Raw genomic sequence first — 21,865 nt, forward strand, 5'->3', positions numbered from 1 at the left:
GTCTGCCGTCAGCCCGGGGACACGTTGGCCGGTGCGGCAACGGATGGGCAGAGTCGGTGGGCGACGCCATGGTTTTTTGCGGTAACGGGCACGGTAATTTGACACGTTAGGTTTTTCCCACTGGGGTAAACGGCTACCATTTGCGTTTACAGTTTTAATGCTACCGCACGGTGGAGGCGGAAGCGTATTCATTTCATTCTGTTGGAATGTATCTTATCTTTTCGCGTGGTGTTTAGCATTCTGCTGTAGTCGGCTGTGAAACCTCTGTAGACCACAGTGTGGTTCCGCCTTCAGAACATCCCAATTAGCTGAAAAACTGAGGCGGAGGAAGGATTAGTTCCATGTCTTCATTAAATCTTGCAACGGCTTATTAAGCCCACTCAGTTTAATGTAGAATAAATATAAAACAACACATTAACAAAAAATCAGGCCAGATTGTGAAGTCTATACCCGGCAATGAGCCCTGGCCTATTTACGAGCTTTGATGCAGGTTTGTTTTTTTACGGCCGCCTGTGGAACCTCCTCCCACGCTTCGTTCTCAACTCGACAAGCGGGGCCGGTGCCAGGAGGACGCGGTCCAGCCGGGGCCAGTGGGCCACTCGGTGACCCCGTGGACATCTGCTCCCTGCTACGCATGTCAGGCGGCTGCACCCTGGGACACTCACGCACGCTCGCAGATGGGCGAGGGGAATGCCCCGGGGGAGAGCCTGTGTAATATCCAGGCATGGACCACGCTCTCTGGCAACTGATCCGGGACCAGATGTTCAACTGTAAGTCTAGAAATGTTGCAGAGTCGTCATCGGTCATCGGAGGCGGTGTGAAGTCCTTACCGTCGGGTCCTTTCCCGCCATTTGGCATTCTTCTATCTTCGCTGGGGAAGCCGGCCAGAACACCTGGTGGAATAAAACGTATGCAGTAGCTTAATAGGAGCCCAGTGGAACAAAGATCTTTCAATGTCAACACTCTGTTGAGGAAAACGGGACAAAACAGGTGACAGATTGAAAAAGATACCAACAAAAAAAACCAACCCGAAACATTTGAATTATGTTCAGGCTTTCATCCGATCTTTGTCGAGACAGAGAAACCGTAGAGGTCTCTTAAGAATGCAAATGGCGAAACTGGAAAATCATGAATTCCAAAAGCGCTCTAAATATCCCTTCCAACGTCAGGCCGTCACGGACGACGTCCTGTAATGGTTGGGCGAGAAGGCGTCTGTTTTCCGAAACCTGGAAGAGGTGCTTAAAGGTCTGGCTAAATGAATACATCAGGCAAATTACTTGGCAAAATGGATGTGGAGTGGCTCTCCCTGGAGGAAACTAACTGCCTCCCCATCTGTTTATGCTCCTCGTGCTTGTCAATTATGCCGAGAATAACTCCCTCGCTACACGCGCAATCAGGGGGAGCGTCTGAATCTATCTCACAGAGTGGTTTCCGCGGGGCGCTTCTAAAAGGCTCCGTCGTGCAGCCCCGAAAACGGCTCTGATCACGGCAAACTCACGGCAATTTGCATAAACATCACTCAGATGACATCACCGCCATTGTGCTCATCTTGTTATGTGTGCTGGGCTTTCATCCATTCCACGCAAAGTGCAAGACTGATTGTGCGAAATCAACCGTCCGCCTTTTGAGCGGCCCGGGGGTGCCGGTAACACCACGCAGCTCGACGGCCTAAAACAGACTCACACTGTGTTTGTAAACCAAAATATTCGTCCTATATATTCCGACCTTGAGGGCGTCGCGGGTGATGTTGTTGATGTCCATGGAGATGACGTGGTTCTTGCAGCCCACATACATCCTGTCCTGGTCCTCGTCCATCTGCAGGATCCTGTAGTCCATGGCCTTGTCCGACAGACTGTAGTGTTCAAAGGACTGGGATCCCTGCAGGTCTGGGGGACGCAGAGAGGAGTCAGCCCAGGGAAAATAAACACCACAGAGCCAGAGCCAATAGCAGAACACAGGCGGCTCATGTCGAAAACTATAATATTCCAATTTTGAACGTTCAATTTAAATGCTTGGAAGTTGACCCTTGCCAAAAAACCTTGGACTGCAAAAAGACTTTAGTAGATCTTTAGTAGATCTCGGATAAGAATGTTGTGTAAGTTATGTCAGTGTATGAAGAGACGCATATAGTTTAATTGAATCCGCGGGCTCTCTTCGACTCATTAAAAGCGCATAATTGTTCTCATGCGCGGAGGGGTAAACATCCTCAGACGGTTATTTTGAGTCTATTCATTTGCGAGATGGAGAACTCTCAACCCAGCTATCAAAGCCCTTCAGTGTCAGAGGCAGAACTCATGCATATTTATCACTTATTTTCAATCTGGACCGAGCGATCTACATAGCCGCCATCTCCTCCCCTTTTGACCCCTCGCTCTGCCCCCTTTTGTTTTTTCCCCTCCTCTAATAAACAAGCGGGGCTGTTGCTATGCTTTGACTCCGACGCCGCAGGCTGCAGTCACATTTTCTCTTTTGTGCGGCGCAGGGCTCATGTAACCGGGGCCTTTTTTCACCTCAGAGGGAAGTGGCTTTCCTGTGGCACCCCTCTCTCTGATAATAGGCTTTTCTTTGGTGCTTTGGGCATATGGCTCTTAAGCCGACCACTCAAGCCATGCGTGACTCGAGTGTTTCCCACGACCGCTCGATGTCTACACCCTGCCACGTCGAGGCTAACTGCATTATACAGTTAACGGAGTTTTATTAGCGTACAAAGAGTTGTTTTTTTTCGGAGACCCGGTATCACGGTAGAGCATCTTCTGGAGACTAATGAAGAACACACACAAACGACGCCTTGTTTCTTCCTGGCTCGGCAGAAATCTAATTGAACGCGACAGAGGCCCCGTCGAGCTGGAGGGGGCCAGGGTGACTTTAATAAAGGGAAACCTCTGGAATAAAGATTGAATCAGCCTCGGCCTTCAAAGCCGAGGCGATAACATCGCACGAGGACCCGTGTGGAGATGGTGTTATCCCAGCTCGGAAGAGCCTAAACATGTTGCACGCCGCGCTCTGGCGGAGAACTCGGGAGAGAGTCGTAGAGAGGGCGCAGGACTGACAAGCAACTAATTAAAAACACACAGGGCCCGACTCCCTGCCAAAGAGAAAATCCACATTTGTGCAACCCCCATCAATTAGCTGGAGGTAAGATTGGACAGCCCTTTTTTTGGACCTTGTTTTGTTTCATTTCATCACCGTCTTATCAGATTTAATGATCTCCATTTCCAGTGGATGGCTCAGCTTTAGAGTAATGTCCAGTCGCGCGCGTCCCCTGCTCTGCTTCTAAAAAGGGTCCCTCCGGCACATTCCACAAGAGGAACAAACCGGGCAAAACAACTGTTACTATTATGGTGAACTTTATATTGTTTTCTCGGTGGGGTGCGGGGATGGGAGACTTTCCTCCTCCCTCGCGAGGGCGGAGAGATCTCTAATCCAAGTGTTGAGATGGAACACAGCAGGGGGTGCGTCACATGGAGCCCCCCAACACCCCGGGTCATTCACTTAGCACATACCGCTGGATGGATCCAGTGTCTTGTCAATGCCTAGACCAGAGCGAGTGAGTCATGCGTGCACTGGAACTAGATTGTTGTGGACAAACATAAATTGTTTACAATACCAGATGGTGCACCTGCGCTGTCAAAGGAGGGCGGCTGCTTATTCACCATTATCAAGGTTTTTGGAGTTATACGATATACCCACAGGGACAGATTGGAACATAACCAAATCATATGACATATGGCAAATCGGAGCGCAAACTAACAGTTGTAGACTTGTATACGGGTGCAAATAATGTATTGCGATTTGAGTTATTGGAGCAAAAATCCATGGAAGCTGTCTTGTTTGGTTTGTGAAGATAATGTACACACTTGGTGAGGTGCCAACGAGTAAGTGGTATTTACTTGTTGGCACCTCACCAAGTGTGTACAGCATCTTCACAAACACAACACGACACCTTCCATGGACCTAAGCTCTAATAATGCCACAACAGTGTAGACTCCCGTCAGATGGTATTAAGTCCTGCTGCAACACCTTTGTCCAACTGTATTATGAGCATGGGGGACAACTAATGAACATGAAACAAAAAAAATCAGAGTCATGCTGTTTATTTTCATGCACGGGAAATAAATCATGGAGCTCGTAATAGCCCCTAACCACATGTGATTCGTTAGTCATGAGTTTATTTGCGTTCCTCCCAGTTGAGATCACGCAGCCCCTCAAGAGGCAGAGTGTCAAAGGGGTTTGCGGACAACGTCAGCTTAAAAACGTCGGAATTCCAAGCAGACGGTTAAGGTTGGCGCCGCTTGGGTGGTGGAAATGAAGATCACCTATGACGCTGAGGGACGGAATCGGACTCTGGAGGCTCCGCTTTGCCGCGCGGGGACGTGAGGAGCCCGGCCTTAGCCGCGAGTGGGCGGTGGGAGACTAAACTGCGGTAATGCCAGCGGGGCAGCGGTTCATTCTTCTGTTGCCGTCGGAGGACAGAAATCATAAGCAGCTCCCGTCCAACACACAGTCACATGAGAAAGAGATAACAAGAGAAAAAACAAACAAACACCAGCAAAGAAAGCAGGGTTGAAGGATTGATGACTGTGGGTGTATGTGGTCCGGTGGGGCTTACAGGTCAGTGAAGGCCTGGCAGCGCTCCTTTTGCTTCCAGCCTCTGAGAGACACTGGTTCGGTGGTGGACCGGACAGTGATCGGTCACACAGTGAGTGGGCTCGTCGGTATGCGGATGGACTGAGGTAGCAACTCACAACCGATTCCTTCCTCTCCCTTTGAAATTGTTTATTTGTGTGTGCCGGTCAAGCGGAAGCTGTACAAAAGGTTTTTGTTGGGCAAAGGGACCCCGGGGTCATCCAATATTAAACAGCGGGCTGCAGTGTTTGCTTCACGGCTGCAGAGTAGGCTGCGATACGATCTTAAAGGACACGCGCCAAAGATGTACAACCACCAGCTGTTAGGTCAATCCATGAAGGAAAACTATGCATGTAGAGTAAGACATTTTCAGAGTCGATGCGATAAAATGTAAAAACTAAAAAGTACCAGTAATCCAGGTGCATTGTGTTAAGTCTTTTTTGTTGTATTGGTCTAGACTGTTAATTGCCTATTAGGCACATGAAAGTTAAAGATGATAAATATATTCGGTTGGTAAAATTGTTCAATATAATGAATATACTAGCATTCCACAGTTTGACAAACCCCAACAAGTTCTTCGTTTTGTTTTTCTGGTCAAAAACAAAACCAAATCCTCTACAGCCGCACGATCAAAAGCAGCGCCAAGCTTTGGTCACTGTCCCCTGCAATTCAGTGCTCGGTAAACCATGAGGGAATTTGATCGCTCGGGACAGAAGACCCGGGGCAAATAACCCAGAAAGGCCATAAGCTACCGAGTTCCACGGAGCAACAACTCTAATGTATTTGTGGTGAACAGTCAAGTGGAAAGACAGGGAGACGTGGGCACTGGGAAGGCACTTGTCATAGCCCCCCTCCGGCCGGTTTCGCGGCAATTAAAGTCGAGGGGAGATTGCAGTGCGCACCCCCTCTTTCTGAGATGAGAGATGGGGAGCCGCTTTTAGCTCTTGTGATTATAGCCAGGAGGGGAAACACCCTCGGAGACTACCCTTTCGGTTTCCCCCCCTGCGAAAGACGAGACGTCCGGTTCTACAGCGACACTTCCAGCCGTAAACAACGGTGCCGTGACTCCGCTTGACATGTAAGTTGCCCATACAAGGAGCGGTTCACCGTCTTGCGGGATTGTAAATAAAAATGGAATGGAGAGAGGTTTCACGGCGGCCAGAGAGAGGCCTGGGATGTTTACGAGAGCAAGCGCTGCACATTTGCAACTGACCTGGATAGGGACTATGAGGCTGGTGCCAACTGTGTGAGCTGGGTGGGCCTGCGATGTCACTCTTGACAGCCTCGAAAAACCTCCTCTTCCTACTCTTGTACTGGTGGGAAAAGACAGCTCGCCAGAAAGGGGTGGATGTCGACGTCGTGGTTTATTTTAAAAAGGGAGTTGGAGCAGGGGAAGATGTGGGATGGACGGATCCACACAAGCGTGGTCCGTATCTGTCCAATACCGATCACCTAACCTATAAAAGGGCTCCCGTTTCATACACCTGCGGAGATAATCAGAGTGAGGCAAGGACATCAAATCATAACAATGCAACAATGCGGGATTATCTCGTTCCCTCGGTTGGGGACGCGGGCTTAGTCGAGGAGGAGCTACCGAGATAAATGGGGATCACTGTGTTGAATGGGCGTGTGAAGTGCCGGGTCTGTTTGATCAATGAGCCAAAAGGTCTCCGCACCCAATTAACACCAGAGCGACAGGCAACAGGCCAATTACCAACCCATCTTTCTGTCCCTCATGCAAAGTAGCCCTGAAACTGGTTGGCCACTACCTGAAAGGGGGGCGGCGTTAATTAACATAATTAACCCTGTGCTAATGGCTGCCGATCTCCATTCAGTGCAGCCAGGAGCCATGGTTGTTCGCGGTAGACCGCGGGATGACTCAAATCAGCAGACACGATAAATACGGGAGCGGGGGCTCAGACCCCCGCTCCCATCTTGCAATCAATCCCTCCTCACGAGATGGAGTGGGCTTCATCAAGCCAACTGCCAAATACCTCGGCTCTTTGTCACGACAACAGCAAGTGTTCTTCAGCTAAGTTCTGGATGACTGCACTTACCAAATACAGTGTTGCTCTGGTCACACATACTGCGCCAGCAAGGGACTTTACCCCAGCAACAGAATCCTGTATGATACCTAGGATGTCTCCTTGTCCTCCTATCTCCTTGGGGATTTTCAGTCCCACCGACGCCCCCCAGTATGCAGTAATGCCTAGCGATATATTTTCATTGCAAAGAATAGCAGAGCGCAAACCTAAAGTGTTATACCAGTTCGAGGCGCATCACGCCCCCACACTCCGTCTAGAGACCACCCACCTCGCCCCGAACTTCCTGACAGAGTCGTCCGATTGTCTGTCCAACTGACGTTCTCCGCATTCTTCCGAGTGCAGCGTTCGAGTGCTCGGCTAACCACGCAAACATCAACAGCGCGCATCTCTCGGCGCTGTAGCTGCCTTTCATCAACAGGAGCCGGTGCTCAGTTGATATAATGTGACAGCATCCCATTAATTTCTGTCCCGGCGTCTGTGGCCTATTGTCGCTATCCACACAGCCCTAACGGGAATCACATGGCTGACGGCTCTGCCCTGAAGTTACTCCGGAGGATTGATGAAGTGTTATCTTATCGTATGGCTTTCTGGGATGCCTTGGCGCTTGTATGAATCCTCTGATATAACTTCCAAAAAAAGAAAATACCACTTTAAGCAGGCCAACCTTGGCTCCGTATGTGTGTGTGTGTGTGTGTGTGTGTGTGTGTGTGTGCGTGCGTGTGCGACACCCCGAGGGGTGATGTTATTCAGAGCTGGTGTCATGTCAGGATTTGTTGCGTGGGCCGGCTCCTGTGGAGTTGGGTAATATCCCCTGCAGGGCCCTGAAACCCGAGCTGATAACCAGTCCGTCATCATCATCGCCCGCGAGCCACCTTGCTCTCCCCCTGCCCTAATTAGCACCTGGCCTCCACTTCACCTGTCACAGGCACTCACCACCCACCCACCCACCCATCCACCATCCATCCACCATCCATCCATCCATCCATCCATCCAACCACCCACCCGCCTATCCATCCATCCACCATCCATCCACCATCCATCCCAATGGCCACGACTCACTTTGCCTGTTCTACCTCTCACCTGCCTACACCAGGAGTGACCTGGGCCCCCCGTGGCTGCTAAATCACTGTTTACGGGCTGGTGCGGCTGCAGGATAGCGGAGGCAGCTCGCGGGAGATTCGGGTCAGGGGGATGAGCAGGGGGGCGGTGATGTGGATTTATAAGCCGTGGAGGAGATGCGCGGGGAAGGGGAAAGCCTGACGCGGGGGAGGGGGTGGGGGGGGGGGGGGTCTCGATCCGCGGAACAACAAACAACCGCGGAGGTCGAAAGGTTGTTTCTGTGGCGTTGAACGATGACGATGGTGTTTGGATGCCATTGAATATGTCCATTATAGGAATATGTCCGCAGCCACACTTTTAATGAAAGGCGGTGGAATAATAGCAGTTAATAATAGGAATAACAGTTATCGCTTCGGAACCTGCAGCTGCGCTCGGCTAATTGCAAAGCACCGCAGCTCACGGACGCTACAGCCACGGATTACTTTTGACTCCTGCACCAAAACATCTGCACAAGCCCTTTCGCAATAAATTAAATCAATCGCTGGGCAAAGGAATTTCCACCGGACCAGGCTCGTCCTTGGAAAGGCACTGTCTTCATTCATATTGACGGTCATTGATTACCTTTCAACGTGTTGCGGGGCAGGAACAATAAAATATTCAACAGGGGTCGCGAGGTCAGCCGGAGGAATCGCGAAAACAGAGACAGGCGGAGAACGTCGTTGACAGGGGACCTGTCAAATATCTCAGACGCTGTCTGCCTCGAGGCGCTGCAAAGTCTTGCTCGCTCCACTTTGCCCGCCGTCAACCGCCCACTGCAGAATGTTTCGGCTCGATAAATAATCCGGAGGAGTCCAGAGGAAAATACATTATGTACAGATTTATGTACAGATATACACTAAAGCGCACAGAGAGGAAGACCAGCGCTGCCTCATTAAGGCATGTGTGCCTGTGCATAGACAGGAGCAGCCAAACAGGGAGAGCAAAATGCTCGCGCGCACACACACACACACACACACACACACACACAAGCAGCCCATTCCAGTCCCATTGTAAGTCTTGTGAAGAGCCTTGATGGGTTTCTGGTTTGCGCTGCCAGGAAACCAGGCCAGGAGGAAAGGCGCAGCTTCGTCACCGTGAAGCATCTCCTATTATAGTTCAAATATTAATACATTCACCGGTGGAAAAAACGACCGAATCACCTCGAGAGGCCGTCTGATGGAAAAGAGAAAAACAAAACAGTTTCACCCAATTTTCCCAAATTACAGCTATAACTGCGCCCCCCGAGCAGGCATCCAGACATAATGGTCCACTTTTCCCCCAGCCCTTGTCAGCTCTGACGCTGGGATCGCTGACCTGCGGCCGACCCCTGGAAGGGCCACTTCGCCGCCTGCCGTCGCCCATTTGATCCACCGAGACCCGCCGTCTGCCACGGTGTCGGGGGGTCAAGGGACGGATGCGGGGTCAAAAGTCCTCTGCCATTACAAAGACATTAGTGTGGATTACTGAGAGCCGACCAAACTTTGGCGACCCATCGCCAACTTTTAGGGCTGATAAATGAAATGGCTGTTCTTTGCCATCCAGACAGATAGATAGATAGATAGATAGATAGATAGATAGATAGATAGATAGATAGATAGATAGATAGATAGATAGATAGATAGATAGATACTGTAGACAGATATACAGATGGATATAAACAGATGGATAGATATACAGATGGATAGATATACAGACAGACAGACAGACAGACAGACAGACAGACAGACAGACAGATAGATAGATAGATAGATAGACAGATAGACAGACAGACAGACAGACAGACAGACAGACAGACAATAACCTAATGATAAGCAATATATAATAAATCTAATGAATGAACAAACACAAAATTGGCAATATGCAACAAAGATAGAAATGAACACATATGAAATGAATATATACAATAGCGTAACAATGAACAATGAGCAATAAAAATAACCCCGACCCTAAAAGTCTGAGGTCTGAGGCGTTGAGGCTCTACATGTAAATCTACTGTTGAATGGTGTCTTTATCGTCTAGGCTGCATCGGATCTCATCCCTGGAGGAGTTCAAACCGAGTTGAACGCAGCGCATGGAGCGCCTGTTCAGGGGTCTGGAAATCTCCTGAAAAAAAAAAAAAAAAAAAGAAATGAAAAAGCCCCCAACATGGTTTTGCAGAAAGCCTTTCGGTATTTGAAATATTTGGGTGGCGAATAACCCAGTAAAGCTGGGATCATGTTAAGCGGGGCTGAGTTTTTTTTTTTTTTTTTTGTCTTCTAAGATGATGATTCAGCAGAAAGCCTTGCCCACCAAAATGTTATTAAGCAGGAATGCGCGTCCAACCACTTACTGCACGTCAGAAAAACACACGCTGCATTTCTTTCACTGGCCTTCGGTCACGCACAAAAACCGCGCACACGCACACACACACACACACACACACAGGGAATTACAGACGCGTGTACAATAGGTTCCTTACGTACATAACCACAGTCCCACTCCATTAAGTAAACAATCTCAATAGCGTGGCATCAACCCACACCCATGTTCCTATAAGTACAGCAGCCACAGCATCCTGCTTGAGTAATGAGGAGGTGGGGTGGGTGGGGGCGGGAGTGGGGGTGGTTGTGGTGGGGTGGGGGCATGATGTCCTGATAAAGGCAAAAGAGACCTCTGGAAGCAGCTCGGGGGTGGATCCGTTCTGTGGTCAAGAGTCGGGGGTCCCAGTGACAGCTCCACGCCTGGTTCTGCTCAGCGCTTTGGCCCGGAACAAAGGCCCCGGCGGGTTCATCGCTCTGATCGTAAACCCATCGGAATAATCGTGACCAGTCCCTCACACGTCTGGTCCGGCGCTTCACTCAGCGCGGCCCGCGTCCAGGGGTACGTCATAAACGCCTGCGCGCGCCTGTGCCAGAACGCACCGGGGGAATGCTACGGCACACACACACACACACACACACACACACACACACACACACACACATGCACGCGCGAACGCAAGCACACACACACACACCCGCACACCAGACGTTCAAATAAACATCTCCGCAGATTGACGTTCATTTATTTCCAGTACTAAGCCACCACTGTGGCGAAAAATGAGCGCTTGCCAGAGACCCGACGCGGTGAAGTGACCCTCGTCGTAAACACAGATCGCTGAGGCGACGTGGGCCCGACATCCGTGGAATGGTGGAATGGTGGAATGGTGGAATGGTGGAATGGTGTTGGGTGAGCGAGGGTGGTAGGACGGTAGCAGGGCCCGTGCTTCCGTCTTTCCTCCGCAGTGAACATTAAACCCGCTTATTGCACTGCTCCCCTCTGCAGACACCACGCACACACACATCACTGTGAGAGGCATAACCAAAGATATGCCTCACAGCGGGCCATCGGTGACGGCAATACGCCCTATCCGGCGGAGCCAGTGCTTTAAAAAGTTCTTGTCTTTCATCTCAGTTGGTATAAGACTATTTTATGCAATGCCCCCTCCCGGTGTAGAGGCAAGGCCCAGTGAGCTGCATAACAATGTCTATAATGAACAGCAGGCATTGTGCTTATTCAGGCTTTCATCTCGAAGGGGGAGAGGAACGTATAGACGCTAAACCCAAACCACAGCTAAACCTCAACGACAGGCTCTGTAGAGTTAGATGGGGAATATTGGACTTAACTTCCATGAGAAAATGTAACTGAACAGAAAAAATAATAATAATAATAAAAGAAAATTGGCAGAGGCCTTTTCACGCTTGGCTGAGGCAGAAACGTTGCCGTATCGATAAAGGGAAGAAACAATATTGAGGGGTGGAAACAGACTTTTGGAACAAATGAATCCCTGTCCTCCGTTCAGTTTTTGATCAATTCCGTTCAAAATCACTCGTTACATTCGGGATGACAAAGGCACTTGTGCTTTCAAGTCGCTGTGGACAGAAAGCATCCGCTAAACGACGGCATGCGTGTATTTTAATGTAGAGCGGCAGTGGAAATCCATCATTCCACCTTTCTCCGCCCTGATGTAGCGTCCTGCATGTTGGAGGTTGTCTATTTGCGTATGAGCAGCTGATGGAGGGACACACTTTTGATCATTTTCACTCATAACTCCAGTGGAGACATAACTTACCAGTATATAAACGGTACAATAAGTAATATTTTAGTCGCTCGCTGCGAACGCCCCTCCCATGCCAGACCTGTCAGTCTCACCCCAATGCCCATGAATTACGACGGTTATATGCATTGTTGCACGGAAAGGCGGACTACCAACAATGGAAAAAAACAAAAAAAACATATAGAGGAGCACATGCAAAACACAAATACACTGAATTAGTTACATCTTGAAAAGCTACAAAATAAGTATCAAATATAGGATTAAAAAAAATAATAATAATAATCTCACGGATTACCACTTTAAAGTAAGAAAAAAAGCCTTTGTATTCACATAAATAGGAGAGACGGGGCAGAGAGTGGCGACCAAAATACACATCTCCAAACATATCCTCGACAAAGAATAGATCACATACTGTCCCGGCAACGTCAGATGTACTCGATCAAATATAATACTACTCAATTTGAGCTGCACAATAACTCAGCCTGAACTGATGTTATTTGCAACAGAGTTTCAGCTCCAGGCAAACCTTGCGATCATTGAATTCCGATATGCGGCGGATCGAACGCGAGGAGGAGCAGAGATTGAAGGCAAACTGCGTCTGTGTTTTCAATTACGCGAGGACTCCCCAGAGCAGGGTGACGGGATTTATTTTTCTCAACGGGGCTGCGGAAAAACAACAATTGTTTGAACGCTTATTATTTTGGATTCGGCAGAGTCTGGCTGTTTATTATGCGGTTTTCTTTAGCTGTCGTGCGACGCCCGCCTGCCTGCCTGCCAGGGAGAGTGATCGGAGGAGAGAGAGAGAGAGAGAGAGAGAGAGAGAGAGAGAGAGAGAGAGAGAGCGGGCGAGAGAGCGGAGAGAGAGAGAGAGAGAGAGAGAGAGAGAGAGAGAGAGAGAGAGAGAGAGAGAGCGGGCGAGAGAGCGGGAGAGAGAGAGAGAGAGAGAGAGCGGGAGAGTGATCGGAGGGAGAGAGAGAGAGAGAGAGAGAGAGAGAGAGAGAGAGCGGGAGAGTGATCGGAGGGAGAGAGAGAGAGAGAGAGAGAGAGAGAGGGAGAGAGAGAGAGCGGGAGAGTGATCGGAGGGAGAGAGAGAGAGAGAGAGAGAGAGAGAGAGAGAGAGAGAGAGAGAGAGCGGGCGAGAGAGCGGGAGAGAGAGAGAGAGAGAGAGAGCGAGAGAGTGATCGGAGGGAGAGAGAGAGAGAGAGAGAGAGAGGGAGAGAGAGAGAGCGGGAGAGTGATCGGAGGGAGAGAGAGAGAGAGAGAGAGAGAGAGAGAGAGAGGGAGAGAGAGAGTGGGAGAGTGATCGGAGGGAGAGAGAGAGAGAGAGAGAGAGAGAGAGAGAGAGAGAGAGGGAGAGAGAGAGTGGGAGAGTGATCGGAGGGAGAGAAAGAGAGAGAGAGAGAGAGAGAGAGAGAGAGCGAGAGAGAGAGAGGAATGTCAGAGACAGCAACTTCTCAGGGCGGCGCACGGTGAACCCACGTTACCTCCAGATAGGATTTCACAGAGAGAGGCGGAAGGTGTTCCAGCGCCCGCAGCCATGTAGGACCCCGACTTCCTCTGCCGGACGTTTATTTGTTTCTTTTTCTTCCCTCGGTCCGGCCGCTTCCGGGCCGAAGTCGTTTAAAAAGAGGTGTATAGGGGAACCCCCCCTCGACCGACCGACAGGTGCCTCTTTCTGGTCGCGGCTCGGGAGGGCTTGGACGGAACCCCCAGGGGGGCCCGGCCGCGCCCGCCCGACGCGAGGCAGAGGCGAGACGGTCCTCACCGCGTCCCCGAAAAAAAACGATCCGGGGGAACGTCAAAACAACACCCGGAGCGTCCGTCCGCACCTGGGAATCCCGGCGTTTCGGGGCAAACGCTCGGCTGTCCAAACATCCCGCTTCTCTCTTTTCTATCCCGGGAAAGGCCAGGAAAAGAACAACACTAGCGTACGCCCGCATTTCTGTCGAGACGGCGACAGACGTTGACGGGGTGCGCGGGTTTCGCCGAGGCCTGAGTTTCAGCAGCGGGGGCCGTCTTCGGTTACTAAGAATTTAAACAGGAGCACATTTTGTGGGTTTACGTACAGTACGAACGCCCCGAGCAGCCAAACACGACTGCGATAAGGGTTGTGTGTCAAATGAAATTAGTTTTGGATTGAGAGTGCGACCTCATGTTGCCCCGGCAACCATTAACTTCTGGCTAACACAGGCCTGGAAATGATTTTTGATACTTGCGCCGCGAAAATGTCACGGCCTTTAACGTTGTAACACGGGAAACGTTATTACAATCAGAGGGGATCGATAATGGCCGACATCGGAACGACGTGAAGATTGATTCAAACTGCATGAGGAATACATGTTGAACGGTTCTAAACGGAATTTTATCACGGCTGGTGCCAGCTTGGCGCTCTCTGGGACGCATCCCCTCGCCTCTTTATGGGGGATGACTCATTTTCAGCATGGCCACCTTTGACCTCCGACCTTTGAAATCGGCCGCCTGGAAAACGCGGGCGGGGAGGGGGGGTGATGAAAACACCGAAAGGAAGCGGCGACACCATTTTCGAATTTTAAAGGAGGAAAAAAACAGAGATAAAGACTTCCCCAGACGGAAGGGGCGGAGCACAAAGACAAGGTTACGGACACGGGAAACCGGCGGCTTTCACCGACCGGGAAAGGAGCAGAACGGGCGCCCTTCCAGCGTGATTAAGAGGTTTATAAACTAAGAACGTGATACGTGACTCGGCCGGCCCGATCCGAGCGAGAGGTGGTGCTGGTCCAACATCTCCGTCAGCCCCCCGCATCGCACCCTGCCTCCGCTCAAAGGCCACCGCGGAGGGAAAGACGGCCCGAGCACCTGAGCCCGGCCACATGCGCGTGCACAACACACATGGCGGCCACACATAGGCCTGCGACCACATTCCCCCGTCCGGGGCGGAACGTCAAAAATTCATGACATCCGGGGCCCAGGCACCGGTCGTCCCGGTGTGCAGCGCCGAAACCGCAGAGGCAAAGCAGGAGAGTGGACGGCAAGGATCTGTCTCCCAGAGACCAGAGCCCGGAGCAAGGAATGAGGACAGAAAGGAGAGGAGACGTGCGCAAGGCTCTTTCTTTCATTATCGACCAGACGCCGACCAAGAGTTGAAGGAAAACTCTGGTATTTTTGTGACTTATTTTTTTCCATTTTCGGGAGTCAAAGACCTTGTTCAAATTGTTCAAAATGTTCAAATAGAATCAGCCGTAGGTTCAGATTGAAAAATTCAGGCGTTTACTACCAACGGGCGGCCCCAAAGCCTAGAAATTCTAGAAATTCCAGTTGTGCTCGAAAACCGTAGAACCCTGTAAATCTTTTGTTATCAGCTTCACCAGCATTCCGTTTAACCACAATGATAATAATAATAATAATAATAATAATAATAATTATATCAGCACTCCACAGCTGAACCCGACGGGGCTCAAATTGGACGGAAGTTTGTCGCTTCTCTTTCCTCCGCTCTCACCTTCGAACGTGAGGAGGACCCTGGGCAGCGGGTGAGCGAGGCCGGAGACGCAGGGGAGGAGGAGAACGAGGGCCAGGAGTGACGCCGCCGCGTCGGGCCCCGGCGGCAGCGGCCCCGCCGACCCCCCCTGGCGGCGCATGTCCGCGCGCCTCTGGAACCGCATGCACCGTCACCGCCGCCTGCCGGGAGAAAGTGAGAGGAGGGTTGAGTGGTGGGTCAAAGGGAATCAAGTGGATTAAGTCAAGTGGTCCTCCACCTTGAAACCACACGCTTGAAATGAATGGACCTCTACAGTCCAGCAGGCGTTCTCAACATGGGGGTCACTTGATATACACATGGGGTCACGGGACATTCCTAAGACTGATATATTAATTGATTTGATTGATATTTTTTTAATTAAAGCTTTATTGAAACAGGTTCCAAATAATATGATAATTTCGATTGAATACATTTGGAGCTCCCTCCATGCTCTTCGGTGCGATGAGAGCCGTCAAATTCACAGCAAATTTTGTTTTAGCATATTTTCCTAATATGCAATGTGGAAGATCTGCACTCTGACCAGTAAGGCGCTGTCAGCTTAAAATATCTTATCTAGCCTCAGCCTGTTGCTTATAGGCCTAAATGGGAATTGTAACAAGTAAAACTGGTGCTGGCTCCATTATTTTGGAGCCAGCAACAAAATAATAATAATAATAATAATAATAATAATAATAATAATAATAATAATGATAATAATAGTAATAATAACAATAACATTGTACTGCTGTCAAGAGATGTTTGGGACCTAAAAGTGGGGCCATGGACAAAAAAAACATGTTTTTAGTGAAAAACAGTATTTTACACATTTTGCATAAAATTGTGAGGACTACATAAAATAAGATAGGATCCCTGTGGGAGATTTCGATGAAATGGTTGAAGCAATTTCCAACCGTTAAGACGTGAATTTGACCACCATGGAATTACACCATACCATCGATATTAACAGCGAAATCATCATTATGATGACCACTACAGTCTAACTACGAGATATTTACACGCCACAGATACCAGAGCCGGTTATTTTGCCCTCGCTTACCGTGTCTTTCAGATGCGTCCCTGTTAAATATGGATGAGATAAATCTGCACAAAAGAGCTGCCAGTGAGGCACTCCACTCACGCCCTATACCCTCTAACCCTCCAGATCCCCCAATACATGCACACACACACACACACACACAAGCACGAACACACACACCCTCCCTCTTTCCTCGTTCCATTACAGCACAGCTCAATAATTGATAGAGACAGGTAGTGCCCGGGGGGGAGCCGCCGCCTCCTGCACAGCGAACCCGCCACTGCTGGAGGGGGAGACAGGCTGCGGCCCGCTCAACCCGAGCTCCGCAAGTTTGGCCGCGACTCCACCGGTGTTTCACAAGGCCAGATACAAAACCGCTTCCTCTTTTCGGCGAGGCAAGCTAAGCGGAAGACGACGTCCACGTGACACGAGCAACTTCTGTTCCTCATGGGTTATGGATGAGCTATGAAAGATTGATGTCGAAGAGAGGGGAAGGACGGCTGTGTGGGTTTCTATGAAACTTTCAGCTTCGTAGTTCAGTGCGGCGGATCAAAACAGTAAAGGATGAGATAGTAACAGGCGGAGATTCATCTCTTTCGAATGGGAGGTGAGTCATACGTGGAAAAAATGCTGCAGAAGGAGATAGAGACAAGACAAGACAAGACTGCATGAGGTCCAAGCCTCAATCCACAGTCCCCCTACATCACGCACACACCCCTCCTCCCTCCGGCCCAAACTCCCTCCCTCCGTGATTCCCTGGGTCCATCCCTGCCTACAACCCTCATCCATGTCCACCCCCCCTCCCCCGGTTGTGGAAAGACCTCGGATGATCCCCCTCGCAGAGAGAGGCTCTCCGCTCCGGGGGCCCTGAGACATCAGCCCGGCAGCCGCTGAAGTCATTGTGGGAGGGAGCGCGGCTCCTCCAGGGTGTCGTCCTGAGACACGGCGCAGGCTTCCTGACGCCCCACCGGCTCAGGATCGGACACGCAGGGTTCCTCTGCGTCGGGAACGTCTCGGCAGCGCAAGGCAGCGCTGCGATACCGGGATTTTTTTTTAATCAAATATCTAGGACGACCCTGTCGCTCGAACGGTCCCGGCGGTGCACAATAACATTGAAATCAAGCCATTGTGGGTTCGGCTTTTTGCATCCATCAAAAATAATGATATTACTGTTTACACTTGTTGGTCCGACCGGAACAACAGCGGTGACCCGTGAGCATCAGAGAAACAAGCAGGACAATCAAACGCCTCCTTAAAAGAGGTCAACTTCAGAGAGCGGCGTAATAAATGGTGGCGGGCGCGTCGGGATAATTGAGTTTATTGTGCGTGTTCCTTGGCGGGCGGCCTAATGAATTTTCCATCTGGATGCTGCGGAGGCACCGCTCAAATAAGCAAATATTCATGAGAATGAAAGTGAAAAGTGGATGGCTTCAATTTGCCAAGATGTGTTTCCTCAGAGGCCAAGCCGCTTCTGCGATGATTGGCTTTTTTTGGTTTTTCCGCTCTTAGTGCCTAATGCATATGGACAAAGTCTGGTGTGATTAAAGTTGCATAATCAAGAGGAAGATTGTAATCTGCGATGCATGTTTAACACTATATAAAATATACAACCTTGATGAGAGACCTTCCTTCTTTTCCGCCGGAGACATTTTGGAGCCGCCGTGAAGATTGGAAGTCACTTTCTATTTGGGGATTGGAGTTTTTCTCTTTCTTTTTCACTGTATGCTTGTTTCCCCTCCGTCGTTTGGGACCCCGCCACTCGGCGCTCAGCAGTTCTGTTCAAACCGCATGTTGCTCAACACACACCGCTAAGCGGCCGGGCGGAGAACGCTTCGGTCGAGGACATTTCGGCCGAGTGGATTCCGCTCCCCAGGGCCTGATGTGTGCAGGACGGGGAGCCGACTTTGGAACTCACCGACTCGCCGGTCCAGACCAACAGACGACTCCCTTGAGCTTGTCTCACTGAAAACAGCTACCCAGCCATGATATAATTTGAACATTCTTAGCTGATGTGCCAATCCGGAAGTTGACACTGAATGGCAACAGGCTTATATGACGGCGACGTTTCAAAATAGACATTCCATAACCCCACTATTCAAGGTGAATGGACCATCGCCGCCCGATGAGCAGACCGCCCTCAGGTGAAGCAGCAGGGTGTTTCGGGAGAGGTGCGAGGTATTCCAGCGGGACCCGGGGACCGGCACAGGGAGACCCCCCGCACCTGTCAGCCGGAGAGGGAGAGGGATCGAGGAGGTGGAGAAGGTGGCAAAGTCCTCCGCCTCCTCCATCCCTCGGCTTCCACGGACTGACCCTTTGCATCGAGGGAGAGAGGGAGACGGATCGGGGCGGGCGGAGGAGTACCCAGCCTCCTCGATCCCTCTCTCTCTCTCTCTCTCTCTCTCTCTCTCTCTCCCCCCCTAGGTCTTCTTCTCCCCTGGTCCACGGACGGACCGCTCCGCTAGGGGAAGTCCCAGGAGTGGACTTACCTTATGAGGCGTCCCAGGTCCCGGATGAAACGCTTCAGTCCCACTCTCCACACCGGCCCGAGAGTGACTCCGGCATATGTGAAAAAAAATAATTAAATGCTGCTAGTCCATCTGACCGACTGCAGGAGGGGCTGGACTGGGAGAGTGAAACAGAAACAGAGAGGGCGAGGGAGAGGGAGAGAGAGAGAGAGAGAGAGAGAGAGAGAGGGAAGAGAGGGCTGGTGTCCAATTACAGTCTTCTCCCGGAGTCCCCCCCCCCCCCTTCCCACCCCGACCCACCCCGTCCTCCTCCTCATCCTCCACCTACCCCCACCCCTCCCTTCCACGATTCCCCTCTTTTCTATCTCTCCCTCTCGCCCCTTCCCTGGCTCGGCTAACGAGACGGCAGACGGGGCGTCCGAACTTGCTCCGCTCCGACACCAGTGAGCGGAGCGGCGAAGGAATGGTAACATGAGAGCGGCAGGGAGACGGAGAGGGAGAGACGAGGGGGAGAGAGGGAGAGTGCAAAACTTCAGCTGACCTCGGTCGAATATCAGCGCAAACCGGCTGAGGGTTGACGCTGTTTTCTACGGGTGCCAACAAAATGATTGAACATTTTTATCGACTACCTTATAGATCCAATGACAAAAAAAATCCAAGCTCAGATATGAATATATGATATAATGGACGGTATTAGTTCATTTTCCGAAGCAAGTTACTTAAAGAAAAAAAAAATATATATATATATATTTTATTACAGGCAATTTTTTTCCCTAAATTGCAGATGTGCTCACATTCTATTGTTGATCATTTCATAAGACACTTTGCTCAAGTATAGGGAGGTAAGATGGCCAGGACATGGGTGCCGTTCGTGTGGTCACCCTTTAAAGAGATGTCCACATGCTCCGGGTCACGGGGTGGGCTCCGTTTTCGACTGGGAGCGCGCAACGTGTAATAGATATATCACATTCAGACCAAATCTCTGACTAAATGCACGTCCCCGCCTCCCACGAGCGGGGTCGGTGCAGAACGCTTGCTCAGCACGGGAGCCTCAAAGCCCTACGGAGTATTTGCCGTGCGGGCGAACGGCTGGACTTTGAACCGCGGTGGGGTTTTATGTCAGCGCCTCGTTTTGTACTTGACTGTACGTCTCCGGGCAGGGGGAGCGCTGCCAAACCTCTGCCGCGGGGGTCTCTCAAACAGAACCCCCGACCCGCGGATAATTACGACGACGCGTGGACCGCCGCGTTCTTCCGAGTTGCCGCACATCTTTCACCCGGCAGTGAATTAACGCTCCGTTTGATCGGACGACGGGTTTTACAGTAAGACCCGCGTCTCCCTTTAAACACACCACAACTGAACGCAGCTCTGGTGCTTTTTGGATTTTATGGGCTCAGGGAGACCGAGTGCTCCGTGGGGGTTTTGAGACGTTGGATGAAGAGACAAAGAGAGAAAAAGGAGGTGTAAACCAGCGGGGGGAAAGGAGGGGTTTGCTGGTAGCACAGACAGAGGGAAATAATTACCCCTCTCCTTGACACACGAGCGCTGATTTACACCTCCCACCCCCTCCACCCCCAATTAAACCGTCAAGGCGGCCCAGGCCGGCTGCTCAGACTTCTCACCGCTCTCTAAAGTCCCTGTGTTTGTTCGATCTTCATCCCCGTCAGTGAATTTCCACACGAGATGTCTCCGACCCGTATACGTGGAAGTCAACTTGTCTGTTCAGTTCGACAGCCTGGTGTTCCCAGGCGGGGGAAAAAAAGTACACTTAGGTGGGTTCATTATATTTTGTATGCTTTTTATGTGTTCACAATTTGCATACTAATGTTGTGTGAAATTGAACACGCTTCTAAAGTAAGACTTAGTACCTTAGAAATTGTGAAGATGGCTTAAAAAAGAAAGTTAGGTTTGATGACCAAGATAACTTTCACTAGACTTACAGCATATTAATGACTCGACTATTAAAGCTGTACTTGAAATTAGTATGGAAAGTAAATAAGAAGGACCAAAAAATGCAAAAAGAAAATAAATATATATATATATATATATATAAATATACTTATAACACGCTTTTTTTTTTCCAATTATACTTTTACCACGTACACTCAGTTATAATATTTTTTGCAATCTGGTCCCACAACACCTGTAGTAAAGTTGAGGTGCAGGTGGAAGGAGTATATGTCTCTGGAGGTGGTTTATGTGTGTGTGTGTGTGTGTGTGTGTGTGTGTGTCAGGGTGGGCTGGGGTGTCATGCACCCTCTCTTTCCACACACACACACACACACACACACACACACACACACACACACACACACACACACCTTTAAACAACCTCCTCCTTGTTAAACATACACATGTTGTGCATTTGTCACACCAGCGTTAGAGGCGCAGTGGGACGACTGGGGGTCGGGTGAAGTCTCACTGGGATTCTCCTCTGACCGTGCGCTCCGCTACAGACTTAAACTCTGTCATCACCGCTGTACACCGCTGACAAGGCATGCAAAAAAACAAAGTTAGCACGGGTACATCATTGAATGGAACAGGAACCATGAGCTGGATTCTTGTTTCCTATATATCAATGAAAAGGCTATGGGAGGAGAGGAATCCATGTTAAGATCTGTGGATTTAGTTAATGCATCTACAGAGACATAATGTCCCACAACCCGTTTCGAGAAAGGAGCCAAACTGATCACTTCAGCCGCTGTGTTGATTTTTGATCCCAACCCTTCACTGCACCACATCAATGGACATGGCACGTTGACACAGTACTGGTAATAGACTCTTCTAAAAGCCGTTTGGACTGAGCGTGGACAAGAAAAACGAGGGAATAGAAACGTGAATTGAGGGGATTGTGAATAAGCTGGCACCGGGCGGCACGGAGAGCTAGACCTGGTGAGGCGGACGCCGCACTGCAAAGACGCCCTTTCACTTTCAGCTGCTCCCTCCGTCGAGAGTAATATAGAGGTTTAGCGCCCTCCCCCCTTCAAGGAGAGGTGAGGAATTCTGCTGGAGTTATGCTCCACG

General features: G+C 50.3%; 1 protein-coding gene across 1 annotated transcript in view; it reads right to left on the minus strand.

Moving 5' to 3' along the window:
* sema3c (sema domain, immunoglobulin domain (Ig), short basic domain, secreted, (semaphorin) 3C) overlaps positions 1–18,995 on the minus strand; it is a 36,444-nt gene extending 17,449 nt beyond the window's left edge. The window contains exons 1-4 of the mRNA XM_080022024.1: positions 18,863–18,995; positions 15,323–15,501; positions 1,726–1,886; positions 831–893 (exon numbers count right to left, since the gene is read on the minus strand). Coding sequence (XP_079878150.1) covers positions 831–893; positions 1,726–1,886; positions 15,323–15,485 — 387 coding nt within the window. The 5' untranslated portion in view covers positions 15,486–15,501; positions 18,863–18,995. The remainder of the gene's footprint in view (positions 1–830; positions 894–1,725; positions 1,887–15,322; positions 15,502–18,862) is intronic.
* Between the last annotated feature and the right edge of the window lie 2,870 nt (positions 18,996–21,865).

This window comes from Zeus faber (assembly GCF_960531495.2).
Source record: "Zeus faber genome assembly, chromosome: 21".
Lineage (NCBI taxonomy): Eukaryota > Metazoa > Chordata > Actinopteri > Zeiformes > Zeidae > Zeus > Zeus faber.